The sequence below is a fragment of the Acinonyx jubatus genome, chromosome A2 (genome assembly GCF_027475565.1).
Source record: "Acinonyx jubatus isolate Ajub_Pintada_27869175 chromosome A2, VMU_Ajub_asm_v1.0, whole genome shotgun sequence".
NCBI classification, from domain to species: domain Eukaryota; kingdom Metazoa; phylum Chordata; class Mammalia; order Carnivora; family Felidae; genus Acinonyx; species Acinonyx jubatus.
This window is the reverse complement of record NC_069383.1, coordinates 145113908-145133229: the sequence shown is the minus strand read 5'-3', so window position 1 is coordinate 145133229 and position 19322 is coordinate 145113908. Positions and strand designations below refer to the sequence as shown.

At 52.5% G+C, this 19322-nt stretch overlaps 1 protein-coding gene across 7 annotated transcripts in view; it reads left to right on the top strand.

The window, feature by feature from the left end:
• DNAH1 (dynein axonemal heavy chain 1) overlaps positions 1-19322 on the top strand; it is a 77121-nt gene that overhangs the window by 20755 nt on the left and 37044 nt on the right. For all 7 annotated transcript variants that reach the window (XM_053219274.1, XM_027038890.2, XM_053219272.1 and 4 more), the window contains 17 exons: positions 6103-6260; positions 7024-7235; positions 7850-8148; positions 9532-9682; positions 10470-10663; positions 10759-10984; positions 11476-11595; positions 11894-11976; positions 13116-13257; positions 13740-13895; positions 14279-14477; positions 14557-14810; positions 15317-15529; positions 17032-17196; positions 17905-18026; positions 18127-18232; positions 18706-18885. In XM_053219274.1, coding sequence (XP_053075249.1) covers positions 6103-6260; positions 7024-7235; positions 7850-8148; positions 9532-9682; positions 10470-10663; positions 10759-10984; positions 11476-11595; positions 11894-11976; positions 13116-13257; positions 13740-13895; positions 14279-14477; positions 14557-14810; positions 15317-15529; positions 17032-17196; positions 17905-18026; positions 18127-18232; positions 18706-18885 — 2980 coding nt within the window. The remainder of the gene's footprint in view (positions 1-6102; positions 6261-7023; positions 7236-7849; positions 8149-9531; positions 9683-10469; positions 10664-10758; positions 10985-11475; positions 11596-11893; positions 11977-13115; positions 13258-13739; positions 13896-14278; positions 14478-14556; positions 14811-15316; positions 15530-17031; positions 17197-17904; positions 18027-18126; positions 18233-18705; positions 18886-19322) is intronic.

Below are 19322 nucleotides of genomic sequence, written 5' to 3'. Positions count from 1 at the left end.
TTCAAGCCTGGCTCTCTGCTGTCAGCACAGAGTCCACTTCAGATCCTCTGTCCCTCTCTGCCCCTGCCCCACTCCCTCTTCCTCTCTGTCTCTCTCTCAAAAATAAATAAACATTAAAAAAAAAAGAATTGTTTAACAGGTTTCACAATTTTCCATGTGGAAAGGACTTGTTAAAATTTGTTAATAATTTTTACTTTAATTGCATTGAGATCAGGGAGTGTTATTTATAATATTTCTACTCTACAGAACTTGCTGGTGTTTTCTCTGTGACCTAATATATAGTCAGTTTTTTGCTGAATGTTCCATTTGCATGTGAGAAGAGGTGTATCCCTCTAGTTAGGGTATAAGAGTTTTTATATATACATATATGCCAGAAAATCTATCTTATTGATTATGTTATTTATGTCTTCTGTATCTTTACTTATTTTTGCCCACAGAGAGTAGTGTGTTACACTATCATTATTAATTGTGGCTTTTAGCATTAAAAAATGTCCTTGAGGACTGTGCCTGGGTGGCTCAGTCAGTTGAGCATCTGACTCTTGGTTTTGGCTCAAGTCATGATCTCACAGTTTGTGAGTTCTAGCTCCGTGTCATCAGGCTCCATGCTGGCAGTGCAGAGCCTGCTTGAGATTCTCTCCCTGCCCCTCTCCTGCTTGCACACGTGCTCTCTCTCTCTCTCAAAATAAATAAATAAACTTAAAAAAAAAGTGTCCTTGATCAGGTAAAATGCTTTTTGATCAGAATTTTACTTTGTTTGATATCAGAATTGTAACCTGATTTTTTTGTTATTTCCATTTTTCTGATACATTTTTTCCCAGCTCTCTGTTTTTAGCCTTTCTGAGTTAGTTGTTTTACATAGGTCTCTTGTTATTAGCATATAGTCAGATCTTACTTTGTGAGTGAGATTAAAAATCTTTTTCTTGTAAAAAGTGAGTTAGGCACGTTCACATTTATTTATAGAGCTGGTATGTTTCATCTCAGTTCTGTATTTCCTTCTTTGCATGATGTATTTTCTTTGTTCTTTCACTTTTTAAATTTCTTTTGGTATTTGGGAATATTTGTGCCTTATTTTAGTGGTTTCTTTTGTATTAAACCTTTTATAGTGCCTCGAATCCCCTGCTTTCTTATTTAACTAGTTAATACCTGTTTTGTCAGGTTTCAATGGTATCCTTCGACTCCCTTCATGTTCCTTTGTAACAATCTTGACTTTAATCTACTTTCCTCATTCCTTTCTCCTCCCATTTTTAGTTGCTTTTTTCTCCTTATTATTTAATATGATATTCTTCCACTCTCATACTTATCTTTGTTTTGTTTTTATTTTTAAAAATAAAATTGATTGATTGATCTATTGATTGTAGGCTCTTTGCCCAATATGGGGCTCAAGCTCACAGCTTGCTCTATGGACTGAGACAGCCAGCAGCTCTTATCTCTGTTTTAGTCTTAAATCTACAATTAAGTGGATTAAGTGTATCAACCTTTTCTTCTGAAATTTCTCTCATCATCCAGTAGCGGAGGGTAAGGGGGGTGGGGGGGTCAATCCTCTCTTTTATATCCTTCTAGGTTCTTGGCTGGGACTCTGTAATACAAGACAGGTTAGCAAAAGAAGAGCTTGCAAATTTGCATGTTTCCCTTAACATGGGAGCCTTCTTAAAGAAACGAAGACCTGAGGAGGTTAAACCTACACTAGGTTTGATGAAAAGTGGAAAGTTGTGGGGATAGTGGCAAGACAAAAAGATATGAGCTAAGCGTAGTAAACTGAGGAAAACTTAGCAAGGCCTCTTCACTGGGATTCCACTTGGCATCACTCCATCTTGGAGCTAAGGATGTCCTGTGCTCTGGGTATAAGGAGGGCACTTCTTACATGAGGGTCTTATGACCTGCTTCCAGGGAAGGCCGTTTCTCAAACTGCTCCAGCTTAAAACATTCAAGATGCCAAGGTACCATATTTTGGTACCATATTTTGGGGTAGTATGTCTTGAACCTCACCAGTCTCTTGGTTGGATGAAGCTACTTTTCTAGTAGATTCCTCATAAAGGGTTCAAGGGTATAGTGTTCCTAGAGTTCTTGCATGTTTAAAACTTGACAAACAACTTGATTGGAATAAAGTTCTTGGTTCACACTTTTATTGCTTCAGTTTTTGGGTTTTGTTTTTAAATACTGCTCTTTTGTTGCCTTGCTTTGAATGTTGATTTTGAGAGACCCAGTGCCAGTCCCGCTCCCTTTCCCTTGAAAGTTGTTTGATTTTTTGGCTTGGAGGCCTTGGTGTTTTTTGTTTGTTTGTTTGTTTGTTTGTTTTTGTTTTTTGTTTGTTTTTTCAACAATCTTTAAAGTCTAAGCATTTTACTAGTTTACATCTCAGAGTTGATCATTCTGGGTCAATTTTCCTTAGTACAAAATGGGCCTTTTAAATACATAGATTGAGATATTCTTTATTTCTGGAAATTTCTCTTGGATTATAGTTTTAAATATTAGTTGTGTTCCTTTATCCAGTTTTTCTTTATCAGATTCCATTATATATCTCTATCTATCTATCTTGCTTTGCTTTTTTACCTATTTCTAATTTAACCACTTTCTGTCCCTTCTAGTTCTTTTTTTTTTTTTTTGCCTTATTTTAATTTTCTTGGTTATATTCCTTTCTTCAATGTATTTTATTATTATTTTTTTTACTTTATTAAATTTTTTGACTTTATTCTCCCGTAGGCACCTCATAATTTTGCCTTCCTTCCAGAGATAATTTTGTTTCCTCCATCTTCTTGCTGTTTGCCCATTTCTGTGTTTTAGTTGTGAGTTTCGGATTCAAGGTATTTTTCATATGCCCACATACTTGTGTGAAGATATTTGGTTCAGTTTGAAGTGTTATGTTAGTTTTCCTTTGCTTTGTCTTTGTTTTTTCTTTTTTTAAAAAAAAAATTTTTTTTTCAACGTTTATTTATTTTTGGGACAGAGAGAGACAGAGCATGAACGGGGGAGGGGCAGAGAGAGAGGGAGACACAGAATCAGAAACAGGCTCCAGGCTCTGAGCCATCAGCCCAGAGCCTGACGCCGGGCTCGAACTCACAGAGGGTGAGATCGCGACCTGGCTGAAGTCGGACGCTTAACCGACTGTGCCACCCAGGCGCCCCTGTCTTTGTTTTTTCTTTGAGGGATAGGTGAGAATTTTCATCAGGTAAGGTGCTCTCTCTTTCAGTAGCTTTATGTAAATGTGGTTACTTTCACCTATTCAATTCAGGGATTTGGGGTGATTTACAAGATTCCTAGTTCCAGGGCGCCCTCTTCTGTTAGGATAGCAAACTATTAAAAATTTTTTTTAAGTTTATTTTATTTTGAGAGAGAGAGAGAGAGAACAAGTGGAGGAGGGGCAGAGAGAGAGGGAGAGAGAGAGAGAGAGAGAGAGAGAGAGAGAGAGAATCTCAAGCAGGCTCTGCACAGTGCAGAGCCTGATGTGGGGCTGGAACCCACGAACTGTGAGATGGTGACCTGAGCCGAAGTTAAAACGCTTAACCTACTGAGTCACCCAGATGCCCCAGTTTGTTTGTTTTTTTAAGTCGGTGTGTGTGTGTGTGTGTGTGTGTGTGTGTGTGTGTGTTGGAGAGAGGGCTTGTCCTCCAAGTTGTTTGTTCTCTCTTATCTTGCAAGACTCTAATTTTTTACTTTTGCTTCCTTTTCTATCACCCTTCAATCTCCAAAGTACTCCTCTTCTTGTCTTTTACCTTCCCCTTTATGTCATGATGCCTTTCAAAGAATGTTATCTTGGGGGCACCTGGGTGGTTTAGTTGGTTAAGCGTCTGACTCTCGATTTTGGCTCAGGTCACGACCTCAGGATTCGTGGGACCGAGCCCCATGTCAGGTTGTGCGCTGTCATTCGGGTTGTGCGCTGACAGCGCAGAGACTGCTTGTCTCTGCCCCTCTCCCCGCCTCAAAATAAATAAAGAAACTTTAAAAGAAAAATGTTACCTTGAATGCAAGCACAGAGGCCCCTTCCTTGTCCTAAGCGCTCTGATTCTCCAGAACTCGGTCAGTGTTCTTGCAGTTGGGGTGGACTTTCTGTCTTGCTGGTAGGATCTTAGACCAAGCTTAGGGCTCCCACTGCTCCCCTCTTCTGCACAGTTTTTTTCAGACAGCCTTCGTTTTCCAGGCAGGCTGGCAGTGGTAGGGTGAGTAGTAGCTCACTGGGAACAGATGATTATTCTTCTAAAGATAATGTGAAGTTTGGGCATTTTCTTTATTCTGCTTATGCTAAAGGTGAGGGTTTAGGGAGCGTTATTTGTCCTTTTCTTTTTTCCCCCTTCTTTCCGTTTTTTTTTTTTTTTTTTTAGAGCATGATGGGGAATTGGAATTGACATAGCCACCATTACCTTGGTAGTCCAGAATTCCATTTCTTGAGTTTGTATCATTGGCAGTGTGTTTGGCTTTCATAACAAATATGCTGGGCTCAGATTGGCCTAGACAGTAGGAGAATCCACTGTTTTGCCTGTAACTAGGAACTGGGTGCAGGATGTGCCAGCTTAGTGTGCCGGGGCTGTCTCCAGGGTGTGCTGGCTCCATCCCCAGGCGGCATGGCAGCAGCAGTTTCAGAAGCACAAAGTCCAGAGTCCACTGAGTCCTGCCATAGATTGGATTCCCTTGAAGCAGAGCCAGTTTGAGGGATTCTTATACAATTGATTTCTTGATGAAGTCCTCTCAGGAGACATCTCTAAGGGAGTGAAGGCCACAGGATGTAATGGAGGAAGCAGCTGGGCAGAGATGTGATTTTAGGAGAAGTACTGCCTCTGATCTCACAGGGAACTCTGGAGCATGAACAATACCCCAGAAGTTGTCTTGAGGAAGATGGGACAAGGGGGCTTGATTTTACAGCTCGGTGTCAGTGGTTGATTATAACTGAGTCACATTCCCACTCCTAAGCCAATTAGCAGGTTGAGCTCCACCATGACCAGCTTAGACAGGTGAGATAACCCAGAGCTAACCCAGACTTGTCATCTTCCTTGAAGTCAAGTGAGAGAGGAGAGAGTTCTAGAGCAGCAGTCAGGTCCAATTAGGAGGAAGTGGATGTCAGGCAGGCAGCCATGTGTGTGGTAAGTGTCTCTCTTGTGTCAGGCACAGGGGCGCAGCAGTGAACGCACCCCATGAAACGCCTGCCCTCCTGGGCTCTCAGTCTTGCCAGGAAGACACACAATAAGAAAATGAGGTGATTCAGGGTTTTGATAGGTACTGTGGAGACCAGGAAAGACAAGGGAACAGAGATATCATGGAGGGGCTCCTTTACATTAGATGGTCAGAGAAGGCCTCCCTGGGGTGGTAACATTTGAGTTGAGTCCTGGAAAAAGTAAGGGGAGAACAGGATGCTGACTGAGGGAACAACAGTGAATGAATGAAAGAAATGCCCTTAGGGGGTCAGGAGCATTAGGACTGGGGAGGCACGTTGGGGGCACAAATAAGGCTGCCCTCATCCAGAGGGGGCAAGGCTCGTCTTAGATAGAAACCCTAAGGGGGGAGCCTGGGCTGGTCAGGCAGAAGCAGGAGTGGGTCAACCAGGGTGTGGCCACCAGAGGAAACAGTGTATGCAAAGGCTATGAGGTGAGAGCTCAGCGCTGCCTGTGGCTGGGGTGGGGTGACCAGAGAGGAGAACAAGGAGGGGCTGGAGCGCCTCTTGGAGCTCAGGAAGAGGTTTGGCTTTATCCTAGGATGTAGGGACCCAGGGACCCAGGGACCCAGGGACCCAGGATGGATTTTTAGCAAGAGAAGGAGGTGCTTATACTTGAGTTTTGTGGGGAGTGGATTGGAATGGGCAGGGGTGAAAGTGAGGGGACCAGGCAGGGAGGGTGCCTTGTCGGGATGACATTGAGAAGTGAGAAGCAAAACAGGCAGACTTGAACTGATGTGATGGAGAAGAGGGGGTGGCATGAAAGAGGGAGGGGACAAGGGTGATGGAGGTTAGTGGCCGGGGGCCAGGTGGGAGGTGTGCTCATGAATCCGGAAGGGAAGCCCCAAACTCATGCCCACAGGTTAACGCTAGAGGAGAGTGGGCCCCAGCCAGTCCACAGCGTGGGGGTGACAGGGTATATGGAGCCCCCTGACATCCCTGTCCCCCCTCTCCATTGGCAGCGTTCTGGAGCACCTCAGCAATCTCTCCAGAGAAGTGAACCTGGACTATGAGCGCAGCATGAACAAAATCAACTTTGACCAGATTGTCTCCTCCAAGCCTGACATGTTCTCCTACGTGACCCTGCCTAAGAAGGAGGAGGAGAAGGTGCCCAGGCAAGGTGAGGGGCGTTGGACAAAGACCCCATGGCCACCCCCCTGGCCACAGCCCTCCTGCCCTCCCTTCACAGCACCCACTGTGCTTCTTCTCCAGCTGCCTGGAGGGCTAGGGTCGGGGTGGGGGTCAATGAAGACTCCTTTAAAAACCAGTAGTGTGAGCAGGGCTGAAGGAGCCAGGTAAATGTGTACTAAGACAGCAACTGTTGAGAAATGGATGAAAGGGCTCTGATGGTCTGACTGAGGAACATACCGCCCGCCCTTCCTCCAGTAGCAGGAGCAGGTGGCATTGCTACATCCCCATTTGACTTGTGGCAGACTGAGTCTCAGAGTAGGACACTAGTTCCCCCAAGCCTTCCTTTCTTTGAGTTCCCTGATGCCCGTGAATTTCATTCCTGTGAAATGCCCAGGAAGCTGGGGCAGTGCATGGGCAGTGGGCACTTCAAGGGTCCTGGTGCCCACATCTCCTTCGCTTGGTGCTGGGTTATGTTGCAGCGTGGGTGGGAGTGAAGGGGGAGATGGTCTGTGACTCTCCTGCACTTGAAAGGGGTCAGTGACCCAGAGGGGCCTGGAGAGGATTCATTTACTCGCCCAGAGTGGGCAGCTCATTGCGAAGCTGTAGGGCCACTCTGGAAGGTCTTGGGAAAAGAGGGGTTCTGGGGACGTGGGTGTCTCTCTGGGAGGAGACGGGAGTTGCATCTCTCCATCAACACCCCTGATGTTGTCCCAGGCCAATCTGACACTGGCCCTCTACCGCCATCCCTGCAGGGCTGGTGAGTGTTCCCAAGTACCCCTTCCAGGAGCAGAAAGAGGATTTTACCTTTGTGTCCCTGCTTACACGGCCGGAGGTTATCACGGCCCTCAGCAAGGTGCGGGCTGAGTGCAACAAGGTGACTGCCATGTCCCTGTTCCACTCAAACCTCTCCAAGTACAGCCGCCTGGAAGAGTTTGAGCAGATTCAGTCACAGACCTTCTCTCAGGTGCGTGGTCATCAAGGGCATAGAGGGCTGCACACAGGCCAGAGCCTTGGAGCTGACTGGCTAGTGGTGAGGCTGTGGGCTCTTGTTCTCTTTAAAACCTAGACCTTGTGGGAGGATGGGGGTGGTGCTCCCAGGAAGATGGCTCATCCCAGAGAAGAAAGGAAGCCCAAGGTAGTCACTTTCCAGCCAACCCTGGTGGCCTCTGAAGCAGACCCCTTGTGTTGGAAAGGAGAGCAGGAACCCCACATACCCCCTAAGAATTGGGGTGTGAGGGAAGAAGGGTACAGGCTTGTGGGGGATCATCACCAGATGGTCCAGAGAAAAGCTCCCCTTCTCTGTTTCATTCTGTGTCTCTCTTTCTCTGCTCATTTCCTGTGTCTCAGTCTCTGTCTCTTTCTTAGCTGGAGGAAAAGTCCTGTTTCTGCTGTCCCCTTTCCCCTTCCCCCAGAGCATCCCTGGTCCCCAGGGTCACAGGAGGGTGGTGGTTGGTAGGGGTGGGGGGAAATCCTTCTGTGGTCATCTGGGTCCTGGGACCGCCCCAGCACAGTGGTGCACGTAGCTGTGGGCAGCACGTTCCTGGGGCGGCTGCCTGATGCCACCCATGGCCACTCCAGGTGCAGATGTTCCTAAAGGACAGCTGGATCAGCACGCTCAAGGTGGCCATGCGTAGCAGCTTGCGTGACATGAGCAAGGGCTGGTATAACCTCTACGAAACCAACTGGGAGGTGTACCTCATGTCGAAGTTGCGCAAACTGATGGAGCTGATCAAGTACATGCTGCAGGACACGCTGCGTTTCCTGGTGCAGGACTCACTGGCCAGCTTCTCGCAGTTCATCAGCGATGCTTGCTGCAGCGTGCTTGGCTGCGCTGATGACATGGTCTGGGGCGAGGACTTCATCAACAGCCCCTACAGGTTGGGGGAGGTGCCTGGTGACCCCACCGCCACTCCTTGCTAGGCCCCAGGGGCTAGGCTGGTGCAGGGTGGGGGGAGGAGGGCAGCCAAGATGAGGGTACCCAGCACTGCCAGGTCTCAGACGGCAAGGAGAGCCTGGCCCCTGCCCTGGTGGCCAGGGAATGTCCCACCAGCTCCAGCTTGCATGTCTCTGGTGACCTTCATTTTCTCAGTCGGCAGTTACTCTTTGAGTACTTGCCATGAACCAGGTGGGGTTCTAGGGGAATAAGAGACGTATGACTCCTACTCTCACGGGGGACAGACTGCAAACAAATGAATCAGTAGCTGGTCATGGCCGATCTTGGCAGGGGGTGTGACAGAGCCTGGGTGGGGCAGGGGAATTTGCCAGGGGTTCAGGGTCATCTGAATGAAGACCTGAGACTGTGAGGAAACTGGCTGCAGAGATGCTAAGGAGGGGCACCGGTAGAGGGACCAGAGGCTCGGAGGGGGAGGAAGAACTCGGGGCGGTCGTGGAAGGAAAGGCTAGAGCTATGGCTGGAGCAGGGAGGGCTGGTCAGGATGGTGTGGGAGAAGTTGCAGTGGCAGGCCAGATCACAGAGCCTCCTGGGGTCATGGTCCGGGGCTAGATTTATTCTAAGTGTGGTTAGCGGCCACCAGAGGGGAGTTATAATCTGATTAAACGATGCTCTGGATTTGTGGGGACAAGTGAGGCAGAAGACAAATGAGACCAAGTCTCCTACCATTGTCTAGACGAGGGAGATGACAGAGGGGGCTGGGGTCTGAGGGCAGCAGATTTGGGGCCATGCATGGGTGGCAGTGCTACAGGCCGGGCTGCAGGAGGATGTGCAGTGGGAGGAGGGGAGGGGAGGAGATGAGCTGACTCCTGGGGTCCGCAGCTAGCACTGAGCCCTGAGGGGAGCTGGCAGGAGTCAGGGGACACAGAATGTTTGAGATGCCCATTAAAGGTCCAGGAGGGTGGTCTAGAGTGCAGCAGGGAAGCCTGGCTGGGATCTAGGCTTGAGGGTTGCTGGTGTGTGGTGGGCATCTGAAGTTAAAGATGGTGGCCTCCCAGGGAGAGCACAGGGGCCACAAGGGCCCATAGTCTGGCCGACCTGCCCTGATGACCTCAGGACCGCATGGGGGGCCCTCCATCTCCCTGGTGCCAGCGGACCTCTGGGCAAGTGGCAGCAACGGAATAGGCTTTGGTAACTAAGTTACCAGTGTTTTTCTGGTAACAGGTTTCTGGGAGGAGGGAGGAGGCACTTCTCATGCATGGAGAAGCTTGAGAGCCATCATGCTGGCAGGAAGGGCAGAGGGCTGGGTCTGCGGCTTGCAGACCTCCTCAGGCCCCTGCCCACCGTCAGCCCAATCATTGTCCCACAGGCCCCGGAAGAATCCCCTATTCATTGTGGACCTGGTGCTGGATAGCTCAGGGGTGCACTATAGCACGTCACTGGAGCAGTTCGAGACATCTCTGCTCAACCTCTTCGACAAGGGCATCCTGGCCACGCACACGGTGCCCCAGCTGGAGAAGGTACAGCTGTAGCTCAAGGCCAGGGCCCCTGCTGCCCTGGCTGCTAGCGGCTACTGAGCTGCAGGCTAACCGTATTACAGTGGTTCAGCTTTCGTACGGGCCTCCCACCTGGCCGGCAGTGTGCTCAGCCCTTTAATTCTTGAATGGCTCACTTACTCCTCACTACAAGCTGCCCTGAGAACCATTAGCATCTCCATTTTATTGTGAGACTTGGAGAGGTCTAGCATAAGGGCACAAAGCGCCTAAGTGTCAAACCTACTGTTCAAACCGGGCTCACTCACCCACCCCTGTCACAGCCATTCTCGCCCAGATTCCACCCTCTTTATCCCACCCAGCTCCTGGCCTCTCTCTTCAGCTAAGATGTGGGTGCAGACTGACCTCCACAGGCAGGACCCCTTGTCAGAAGTCCCTACTCATCACCACACCTACGTACATCCCACTGCTCTGGGCCCAAGAGCTTCTGGAACTTCAGCCCCCTCTTGTCTCCCCTGCTGGTTAGCCAAAGCCATTGGTGACCTGGTGGCCCTGTCTGCTCCTTTCCTGGGCACTGGACCGAGTCAGGCCCAGGTAGAGGAAGACGCTATCCTTTGATCGGGCTCATGAGGCTTCCAGCCCTATATTAGTCCACAGCCCACTCTCAGAGACACCACAGCAAACCCTTTCCCTGACCCCCACCACGCTGTCTGTGACTGGCTGCACTGCTGCCCATTCTGGCTTCGGGTCTCATCTCCAATCCCTCTGCCCACCTGCCTGCCCCATGGCTCACCCCCTGCCTTTGGCTCCACAGCTGGTGATGGAGGACATCTTTATCAGTGGCAACCCCCTGCTGGAGTCCGTGGGGCTCCACGAGCCACTGGTGGAGGAGCTGCGGGCTGTCATCGCCAATGCTGTGCGCAAGGCCATGATCCCACTGCAGGCCTATGCCGGGGAATACCAAAAATATCTGGAGCTGAATAACAATGACATTACCACCTTCCTCAAGTACGTGCATGCATCTGAGGGTGTCTGTGTGTCGGTGTGACACCGGGCCACCCACTTACCACCCTCTGCCCCTCGTGTGTGCCCACTGTCCACAGGGCCTACCAGACACAGTGCCCATCAGCCGAGGAGGTACGGGAAGTGGTGCTTACCCACCTGCGGGAGAAAGAGATCCTGGACAGCTCGCTGCCCAGCAGTATCGTCATTGGGCCCTTCTATGTCAACGTTGACAATGTCAAGCAGAGCCTGTCCAAGAAGCGCAAGGCCTTGGCCACTTCCATGTTGGACATCCTGGCCAAGAACCTGCACAAGGAGGTGGACAATGTAAGTGCCCAGCCACCTGGCCCTGGTGACTGCAACAGCACATGCACTCTTGCATACAGGGTGAGCTCCCAGGAACAAGGTGTCCCTAGGCAGGGCCAGGGTGTCTGCAGATGCCCAGGCTGATGGGAGGATCTGGAAGTCACCCTGCCTTGACCCTGTCTGTGGGGAGGCATCCCATATGGAAGGTCTCAGGGAATGGGTACTGTTAGCTCTCTCCATAGACCTGGAAAGACCTGGGAACCCCTCCCAAAGATGGGCCATTTCAGGGAACTGAGGGCATGCAAGTGCAGGCCTCAGGAGTCCCATGCATGTGTTCACTGGACACAGGAGGCTGCGGGGGGGAACTTGGCTCCCCAGCGAGTCAGCTGCAGGGTATGGTGGGGTGGCGGCAGTTACCTGTTGGGAGACACGGGGGTCCAGGAAGGAGGAGCAGGCCCCAGGAATGGCCAGGGAGGGTGCATGGCCTCCCTAGCCACTCCTCTCACCGCCAGGTCTGTGAGGAGTTTCGCAGCATCAGCCGCAAGATCTATGAGAAGCCCAACAGCATCGAGGAGCTAGCTGAGCTTCGCGAGTGGATGAAGGGCATCCCTGAGAAGCTGGTGGGGCTAGAGGTGAGGCGGGTGTAGGAGGGACCAGAGGCTGGTGTCTGGGGGCTCGGAGATCAGGAGCCGGGAGGCCAGAGGTGAGGTAGACCCAGAAGATGGAGGTTTGGAGGGTTATGAGGCTGGATGCATGGTGGACATTCAGAGCCATGCTGTCTGGGAGGCCAGACAGAAGGTATGGGTTGGGGGCTGGGTTGGGGCTCCCCAACTCCAGGCCTCGCCTCTCTGGAAGAGAGCAGCCTTTCTTTAGCACTTGACCACTTTGGGGTCCCACACACGCAGTTCTCATTACCACCTGTCCATGCAGGAGCGGATTGTGAAGGTCATGGACAACTACCAGGTCATGGATGAATTCCTTTACAACCTCAGCACAGAAGACTTCAATGACAAGTGAGTGGGAGCTTGGCTCCCATCCCAGAGGGTAGGGAAAGAGGTGCCGAGACGCATGGCTCTCAAATATCCCTGAGGCCACAGGCTGTGTGGTTATACCAGAAATGCCTGCCAAGTTGTCAGAGACCATGGCTCCACATGGGCCAGGGCCAGGGCCAGGTGGCCAACAGGGCAGAAGGAAATCATTTGAGCCTCTTGGCCTAGGGACCCTGCTGCCCCCTCACCCTGTCTCCATTCTCTATACCATTGTCAGCCTGACACACACATGTTCACATGGGCCTAGGATCCCCTTGTTTGTGGTAGGGACCCTTTGGGATCCTTGGGAGCACTGAGTGAAGGCAAAGTCAGACCGGTGGTCAGTCCCTGGGGAGGAGTGCTTGTCTCCACCCAACTCAAGAGCCTTGTGGGAGATGGCTTTAGGTTGGAGTTTTGCTCCCAGAAACCCCTTGTCTGCCCTGCCTCACAGACTGGGGGTGCCTTCAGAATGTCAGGGCCTGGGAAAGGTTGGCACTATCTCTGGGAAAGGTTGGCACTGCCAAGAGCCCCAAGCATCAACCCTCCAGGGCATCCTGGTGCCCAGGGTGGGCTTCCTGCAAGGTCAGCATTGCTAGGCCAGATTTAGGCAGAATCCTCGAATCCTACAGGGCCCCCACATCAGCCAGGCAAAGGGAATTGGTCTGATATGAAGGAAGTTAGCCTGGTGGCCCTGGTTGGTCACCAAGGAAATAGAGACTAAAGACTGTTGCTTTGTCTCATGGGAGGTAAGGCCCCTCCAGACCCTAGAATGTAAGAGGGAAACTCAGCATCGCCTCTCTCATTTCCAGCCCCATTCTCCCTCTTGCCCCATCACTGCACTGGGCACCTTGGACCTGCATCTCCCTGGATGCTGAGCATAGCTCCCAGACCACAGTCACAGGGCAGGGACTGCCTCCCCTGCCAGGCAGGCCTGCTCCCAACCCTGATGGTGGCAATGGCTGCCTCCAGCTCACTTCTACTTCCTGGCTGCCTGGCCCTGGCTGGCTCCAGCGGCCGCCTGGATTCCTCCATTCTCCCCTTAACCCTGGGTGTCCCTGTCTGGCCTGATCACCCTATGATTTCAGCTGTGACCTTCCCCCCATCTCCATCCCTGCACCATCCAGATGGGCTGCCAGCAACTGGCCTTCTAAGATCCTTGGGCAGATAGAGGTGGTGCAGCAGCAGCATATAGAAGATGAGGAGAAGTTCCGCAAAATCCAGATCATGGATCAGAACAACTTCCAGGAGAAGCTGGAAGGGCTGCAGGTGGGGCCAGCTGAGGGGTCTTCTAGGACTCGCTCCCCACCGCACATGTGCTCCGGGCCCAGGCCTGGCTTTATGTATGCAGGAGGGGCTATGGCAATGTTTGGTGGATGAACTGGTGGGTGGATGAAAGAACGGCTGAAAGAATGAACTGAAAGGCTGGATGGGTGCTTAGGCAGCAAGGTCCAGAAAATTCAAGGTTGCAAAGAGCCCCAGCTCTTCTGTTGTGTCCTCTGAGCCCCGGGCGGCAATGGGCACAGTGTTCAGGGTTCTGGGTCTCCCTCTGACCTTGCTGTGTTACCCTGGGGCGGTTAGCCTGCCTGTGATGGGCCAGGAAGCTGTTCACTCCAGGAGAAGAAAGTGCCCCCAGAACTGGGAAGTGTTGACGCCTAGGAACTTCGGACCTCTGTGTGTGTGTGTTGGGGGGGACGCATGCACATGGTTGGGGCCCCAGAGGCCTCTGACCCCAGCTCCTCGGCCCACAGCTGGTGGTAGCTGGCTTCACCACACATGTGGAGATTGCACGAGCACACGAGATTGCCAACGAGGTGCGGCGGGTCAAAAAGCAGCTGAAGGATTGCCAGCAGCTAGCGATGCTGTACAACAACCGCGAGCGCATCTTCGGCTTGCCCATCACCAATGTAGGACTCCTGTGGCACTCCAGCCAGCAGCCCCCAGGGCTCAAGGAAGAGCCCACAGCATCTGTGGCCATATCTGAACCCAGCTGGGCCCTGGGTGGCAGGGCCCTGACATTTGGGGGGTGGGGCTGAGCAGGTTGCAGAGAGGGAATAGCTCAGCCCTGGCCCTCAGGGCAAGGGGACAGTTGGAACCAGGCAGGAGGTTTTGCTGAGCCACTCAGAGCCCAGAACCTGTGCGCATCAGGAAGAAGGGAGGCCAGGCCAGGGCTCATGGGGACAAGATCAGGGACAGCAGCTAGGAGTAAGGAGGGGGAGGGGACCTGGCCCAAGTTTGGACAGAGACCGGGAAGCACCCCAAGACAGCCTTGGTTTGTCTGCCCCTGTAGTACGACAAGCTCTCCAGGATGGTGAAGGAGTTCCAGCCCTTCCTGGATCTCTGGACCACAGCCTCTGACTGGCTGCGCTGGTCTGAGAGCTGGATGAATGACCCCCTGTCAGCCATCGACTCTGAGCAGCTGGAGAAGAATGTCATCGAGTCCTTTAAGACCATGCACAAGTGCGTGAAGCAGTTCAAGGACATCCCAGGTAGGCAGCCAAGCCGGCCTGTCCCCTCTTTCCCTGCCTGTGCTGGCTGTTTGTCACACCTGCCTGTTCTGCCTGGCAGCCTGCCAGGAAGTGGCCTTAGACATCAGGGCCCGCATCGAGGAGTTCAAGCCATACATCCCACTGATCCAGGGGCTACGCAACCCTGGCATGCGAAACCGGCACTGGGAGGTGCTGTCCAATGAGATCAACATTAATGTCAGGCCCAAGGCCAACCTGACCTTCGCCCACTGCCTCGAGATGAACCTGCAGGACCACATCGAGAGCATCAGCAAGGTGGCAGAGGTGGCTGGCAAGGAATACGCCATTGAGCAGGTGGGTGGCCACCAGCAGGCCGTGCCTGAAGGCACAGGAGTTTGACAGTACTGGGCCCCATCCCTGGGGTCATTCACTAGGCTCAGGGGTTGAGGTGCATTCTATTTGGTGAGCAATCATGTACATAAAGTGCTTGGTGCGTTGTTATTACTCATTTACTCCTCTCGAATACTTCTTGGCCCAGGAAAGAGCTGATAACAGATGGGTAAATTAAGGCTCAGAAAGGTTCAGCACCTGTCCAGGGTGACATAGCCAGTAAGGGCTAGAACTGGGACCAGAACTTCTTAGTTTCCTCCCAATACATGCAGCACGTGTGTGCATACCAGCTGGCCTTAAATTCGGACTAGGGCCCACGGGGGATTTGTTAACCAGACAAGCAGAGAATATTTACCAGAGGGCCACGATCAAGGCTGGACAGAGCCTGCTCTTCCCTGCCCAGTGCTGGTCATGTGGCATGTGGGCCAGCTCCTTCCTGGGACCCAGCTTTGACTCGCCCCCCACCCCAGGCACTGGACAAGATGGAGAAGGAGTGGTCGACCATCCTGTTCAATGTGCTGCCCTACAAGGAGACAGAGACCTACATCCTCAAGAGCCCAGACGAGGCCTCACAGCTGCTTGATGACCACATTGTCATGACCCAGAGCATGTCCTTCTCACCCTACAAGAAGCCCTTCGAGCAGCGCATCAACTCCTGGGAGAACAAGTTGAAGCTGACCCAGGTGGGCTCTCCCTGTCCTCACTCACCCCTCCCAGCCCTCACAGAGGCAGCCCTTTATGGTGTCTGGGTGGGACTCGAAGCGGCAGAGTGCCTTGCCCAGGTTTGCCCTGCTCCTAGAGCTCTGACAGGCTTCTCTCATTCAGAGAAGAACAGCTAGTATGAGGCTGTCCATCTCTGAGGTTCGGCTGCCAGAGAAGGCAATTCAGGATGTGAGGGTAGGGCTAGTGTTTGGTCTGCTACTATGGCTGGGGAGAGGCTCAGGAGGCATCTGGTCTTGGGGCTAGCACCTTCAGTCTCAAAACTTTCTGGGCTGGATGCCACAAGGCCCTGAGGCTCCTCAGTGCCCTCTCTTCTCTGCCCTGAGCCTCCCATTTCCATTTCATTTGGAGCTGGCTCAGAGGGAGGGGGCACTGGGGACTGCCCCTCTCCGGGGCTCTCAAGGCCAAGGCAAGAGCTGTCTGCAGAGCCTTGGAGGACTGTCCTGGGGCTAGGCCTACTGGTATGATTCTTACAGTCCCTTCCCTGGGACCTTCCTGGGAGCTGTTCAGAAACCTCCAGTGAAGGCCAGGAGCCAAGTGAGGAGGTCTTATCCGTGTGCTCCTTGGATCACTCAGAGATGCCTAAGTTCGTCGACATTGTCCCTGGGTCTCCCTGGGTCACACTGTCCTCTCCACCTGAAGTTTCATCCCTTCCTGCTGTCCCCTCCAAGGCTCAGCATCCGGCAGCCCTCACTGACTCCCCCACAACCACCTGTTATATGGCCCCTGGTAGCTCTTACAGAGCCCATCACACTTGCTGGGCCCTTGGTGATTCAGAGGCAGAACTAGCTGTTTCATGGACCGTGGACACCTCTAGTGCAGGGACCATATCCTGTCTCCCTCTGTTTCTCACATGGGTGTGGCACAGGCCCAGCACAGAATGGCTGAAACACACACATCTCTTGAGGAAAGGAATGAATGAATGAATGAATGGAGGAATTTGCACTGATAGGAAAAGAGATAAATCCTTAAAGAAGGATTTGGAGGTAGAAGTAGAAAGTGGCTTGTTTTGAAGGTGTCTTACTCTTGGACTCATGTTTCAGAGAGTATTTTATGGATCTCATGCTCAGGTCTCAAGACACCTCAGAGAATCCTGGGGTCATAAATCCAAAAGTCCTTCTGGGAAAGGAGACTGGTCTGACATTCCATGTGTTGGACTCTTCCCTCTGTTACTTCAGGGTTTACTGGTGTGAGTGTGTTTCTCTCGTAGGGAAGAGAGAAAGCCCCCCTGTTGGAGGCTTGGGTGTCCTGTGGGGCACTTTGACTTTATCTGGAGGGGAGGGCCTCTGTGCAACCTTTGTTCCCTGAGGTCCCGTGACTGGCAGTGTCATCTAGAGATTCACCTGTGGATGCTGGCTCTGGTGTCCAGTGGTCTGCTGAGCACTCTGGTGGGGTGAAATCTCTAGGTCATGGAGGACAGGACCCAACTGAGACCCCAGGCCCTGACAGTCCATGCCCTGTCCAGGAGGTGCTGGAGGAGTGGCTGAACTGTCAACGGTCCTGGCTCTACTTGGAGCCCATCTTCAACTCTGAGGACATCAATCGGCAGTTGCCTGTGGAGAGCAAGCGCTACCAGACAATGGAGCGGATCTGGAGGAAGATCATGAAGAATGCCTACGAGAACCGGGAGGCGAGCTCACATAGGGATAGGAGGGGGCAGCTGGGACCACTGAGGGCCCTGGTCACATTGTTGGGAGCCTCCTGGTCTCTTCTCTCCCTGAACAAGTAAGACTGAAGGACAAGTCCTAAGTCCTGTGTCTCCCTGATTGGACTCCCCAGTCTCAAGACATACTCCTCAGAAACACAACAGTTGGTTTTCTTCTTGCAGATTTGCAGTCTACATTAGCATTTTAAAGTCTCTGACAAGTCCTGCAACAAATCAAACTCCTTGGCTTTGTTTAACCCTAATGTTTTTGACTATAGACTTTTTTTCTGTGGATTGACAGGGGTGATGAATGTGGGCCCTGGCTCAGGGCCATTTTCCTGCCCTCTTTCCTTTCCAGTTCCTATTGGTGGTCTCTGGCCAGCATGCATGCCCTCTGAGCCCACCTTGCTGTGTCCCAGTTTGACCATGCTAACTTTTTTTTTTTAATTTTTAAACATTTATTCATTTTTGAGAGATAGAGACAGAGTGTGAGCCAGGGAGGGCAGAGAGGAGACACAGAATCCAAAGCAGGCTCCAGGCTCTGAGCTGTCAGCACAGCGCCGGACATGGGGCTCTAACTCACAAACCACGAGACCATGACCTGAGCCGAAGTAGAACGCTTAACCGACTGAGCCACCCAGGTGCCCTCTGACCATGCTCGCTTCTACTTTCTCTCTGGCCCGGGCCATGCAGGTGATCAACGTGTGCTCTGACCAGAGGCTGCTGGACAATCTGCGGGACTGCAACAAGCTGCTGGATATGGTGCAGAAGGGCCTCAGCGAGTACTTGGAGACCAAGCGGGGTGCCTTCCCCAGGTGGGCACCACCTGGCCCGTGTCCACGCAGGCAGTATCTGCCCACGAGGCTGGGGCACAGAGGCTGCCTAACCCGCTCCCTCACCCTGTTCCCCTGGCAGATTCTACTTCCTGTCAGATGATGAATTACTTGAGATTTTGTCCCAGACGAAGGACCCCACAGCCGTGCAGCCCCATCTGCGCAAGTGTTTTGAGAACATTGCCCGGGTGGGTAACGGGGCCTGGGGCTCAGGCCTTGGAGTTCTGGGGCACCTTCCCAAGGAGGACAGCTCTTCTCTGGCCCCAAATCCTTTTAGCAGGAAATGAGGTGACGAGTGCGATTCCTGGGCTTTGGAGACAGCTGGGGCCTGTGGGAGGAAGGGCAGCTGTAGAACCCCCAGCTCAGGGGAGTTCTGTCCCTCTAGTACACTGAGGTGCTGGCTGGGCCAAGAGACACAGGAAGCCAAGGCTCCTGAATCACCTCATCTCATCTGTGTCTCCAAGGGAGGTCACACAAGCCTGTGCAAAAGGGGGACACACAGCACAGGCTCCGCCTCCTTCCCCAAGTGGGCTGGGCTGCAACTGGGGACAAGGCAGGGCCATCCCGCACACATGCAGTTGAGGGAGTGGGTGGAGGGGGCAGGGCCAGCCCACCCGGCACACAGTGGGTAAGGCCTCTCTTGCCCCGCCCCTGCCCACAGCTGCTGTTCCAGGAGGACCTGGAGATCACACACATGTACTCAGCAGAGGGTGAAGAGGTAAAGCTGTCCTTCTCCATCTACCCATCCAGCAACGTGGAGGACTGGCTGCGGGAGGTGGAGCGCAGCATGAAGGCCAGCGTGCGGGACATCATCGAGAGGGCCATCAAGGCCTACCCCACAGTGAGCCGTGCCTCCCATGCCGACACAGCCTCTGTGCCCCCCTGCTCCGTCACGGGGCTGCCTGCCTGCCGGCCGGCCTCATCCTCAAGCTCTGCCTTGACCACTGCTGCTCGCAGGAGCAGGAGCCAGGGGCTCTCTGGGGGCAGGCAGTCCTTGAGGCTACTGGAGGAGGAGTCTGAAAACACTCCCAAAATGAGACATGCCCCTGATAATAACCAACCACTGTGGTTGTGTTTCAGGCACTCACTGTGAGCCTGGCCTGGCTGGGGCCCTCCCCCATATTATCTCCCTCAGTCCATGGTCGGCAGCTCGCCTAGGTGTTAAGCCTTATCGTATAGAGTCAGTTCAGAGCCGTTCTCTGCCCAAAGGCATGTGATTTGACAGTGACAGTCAGGATCTGAACCCAGGACTGTGTGTTCCCTGAACCTAGGCTCCCA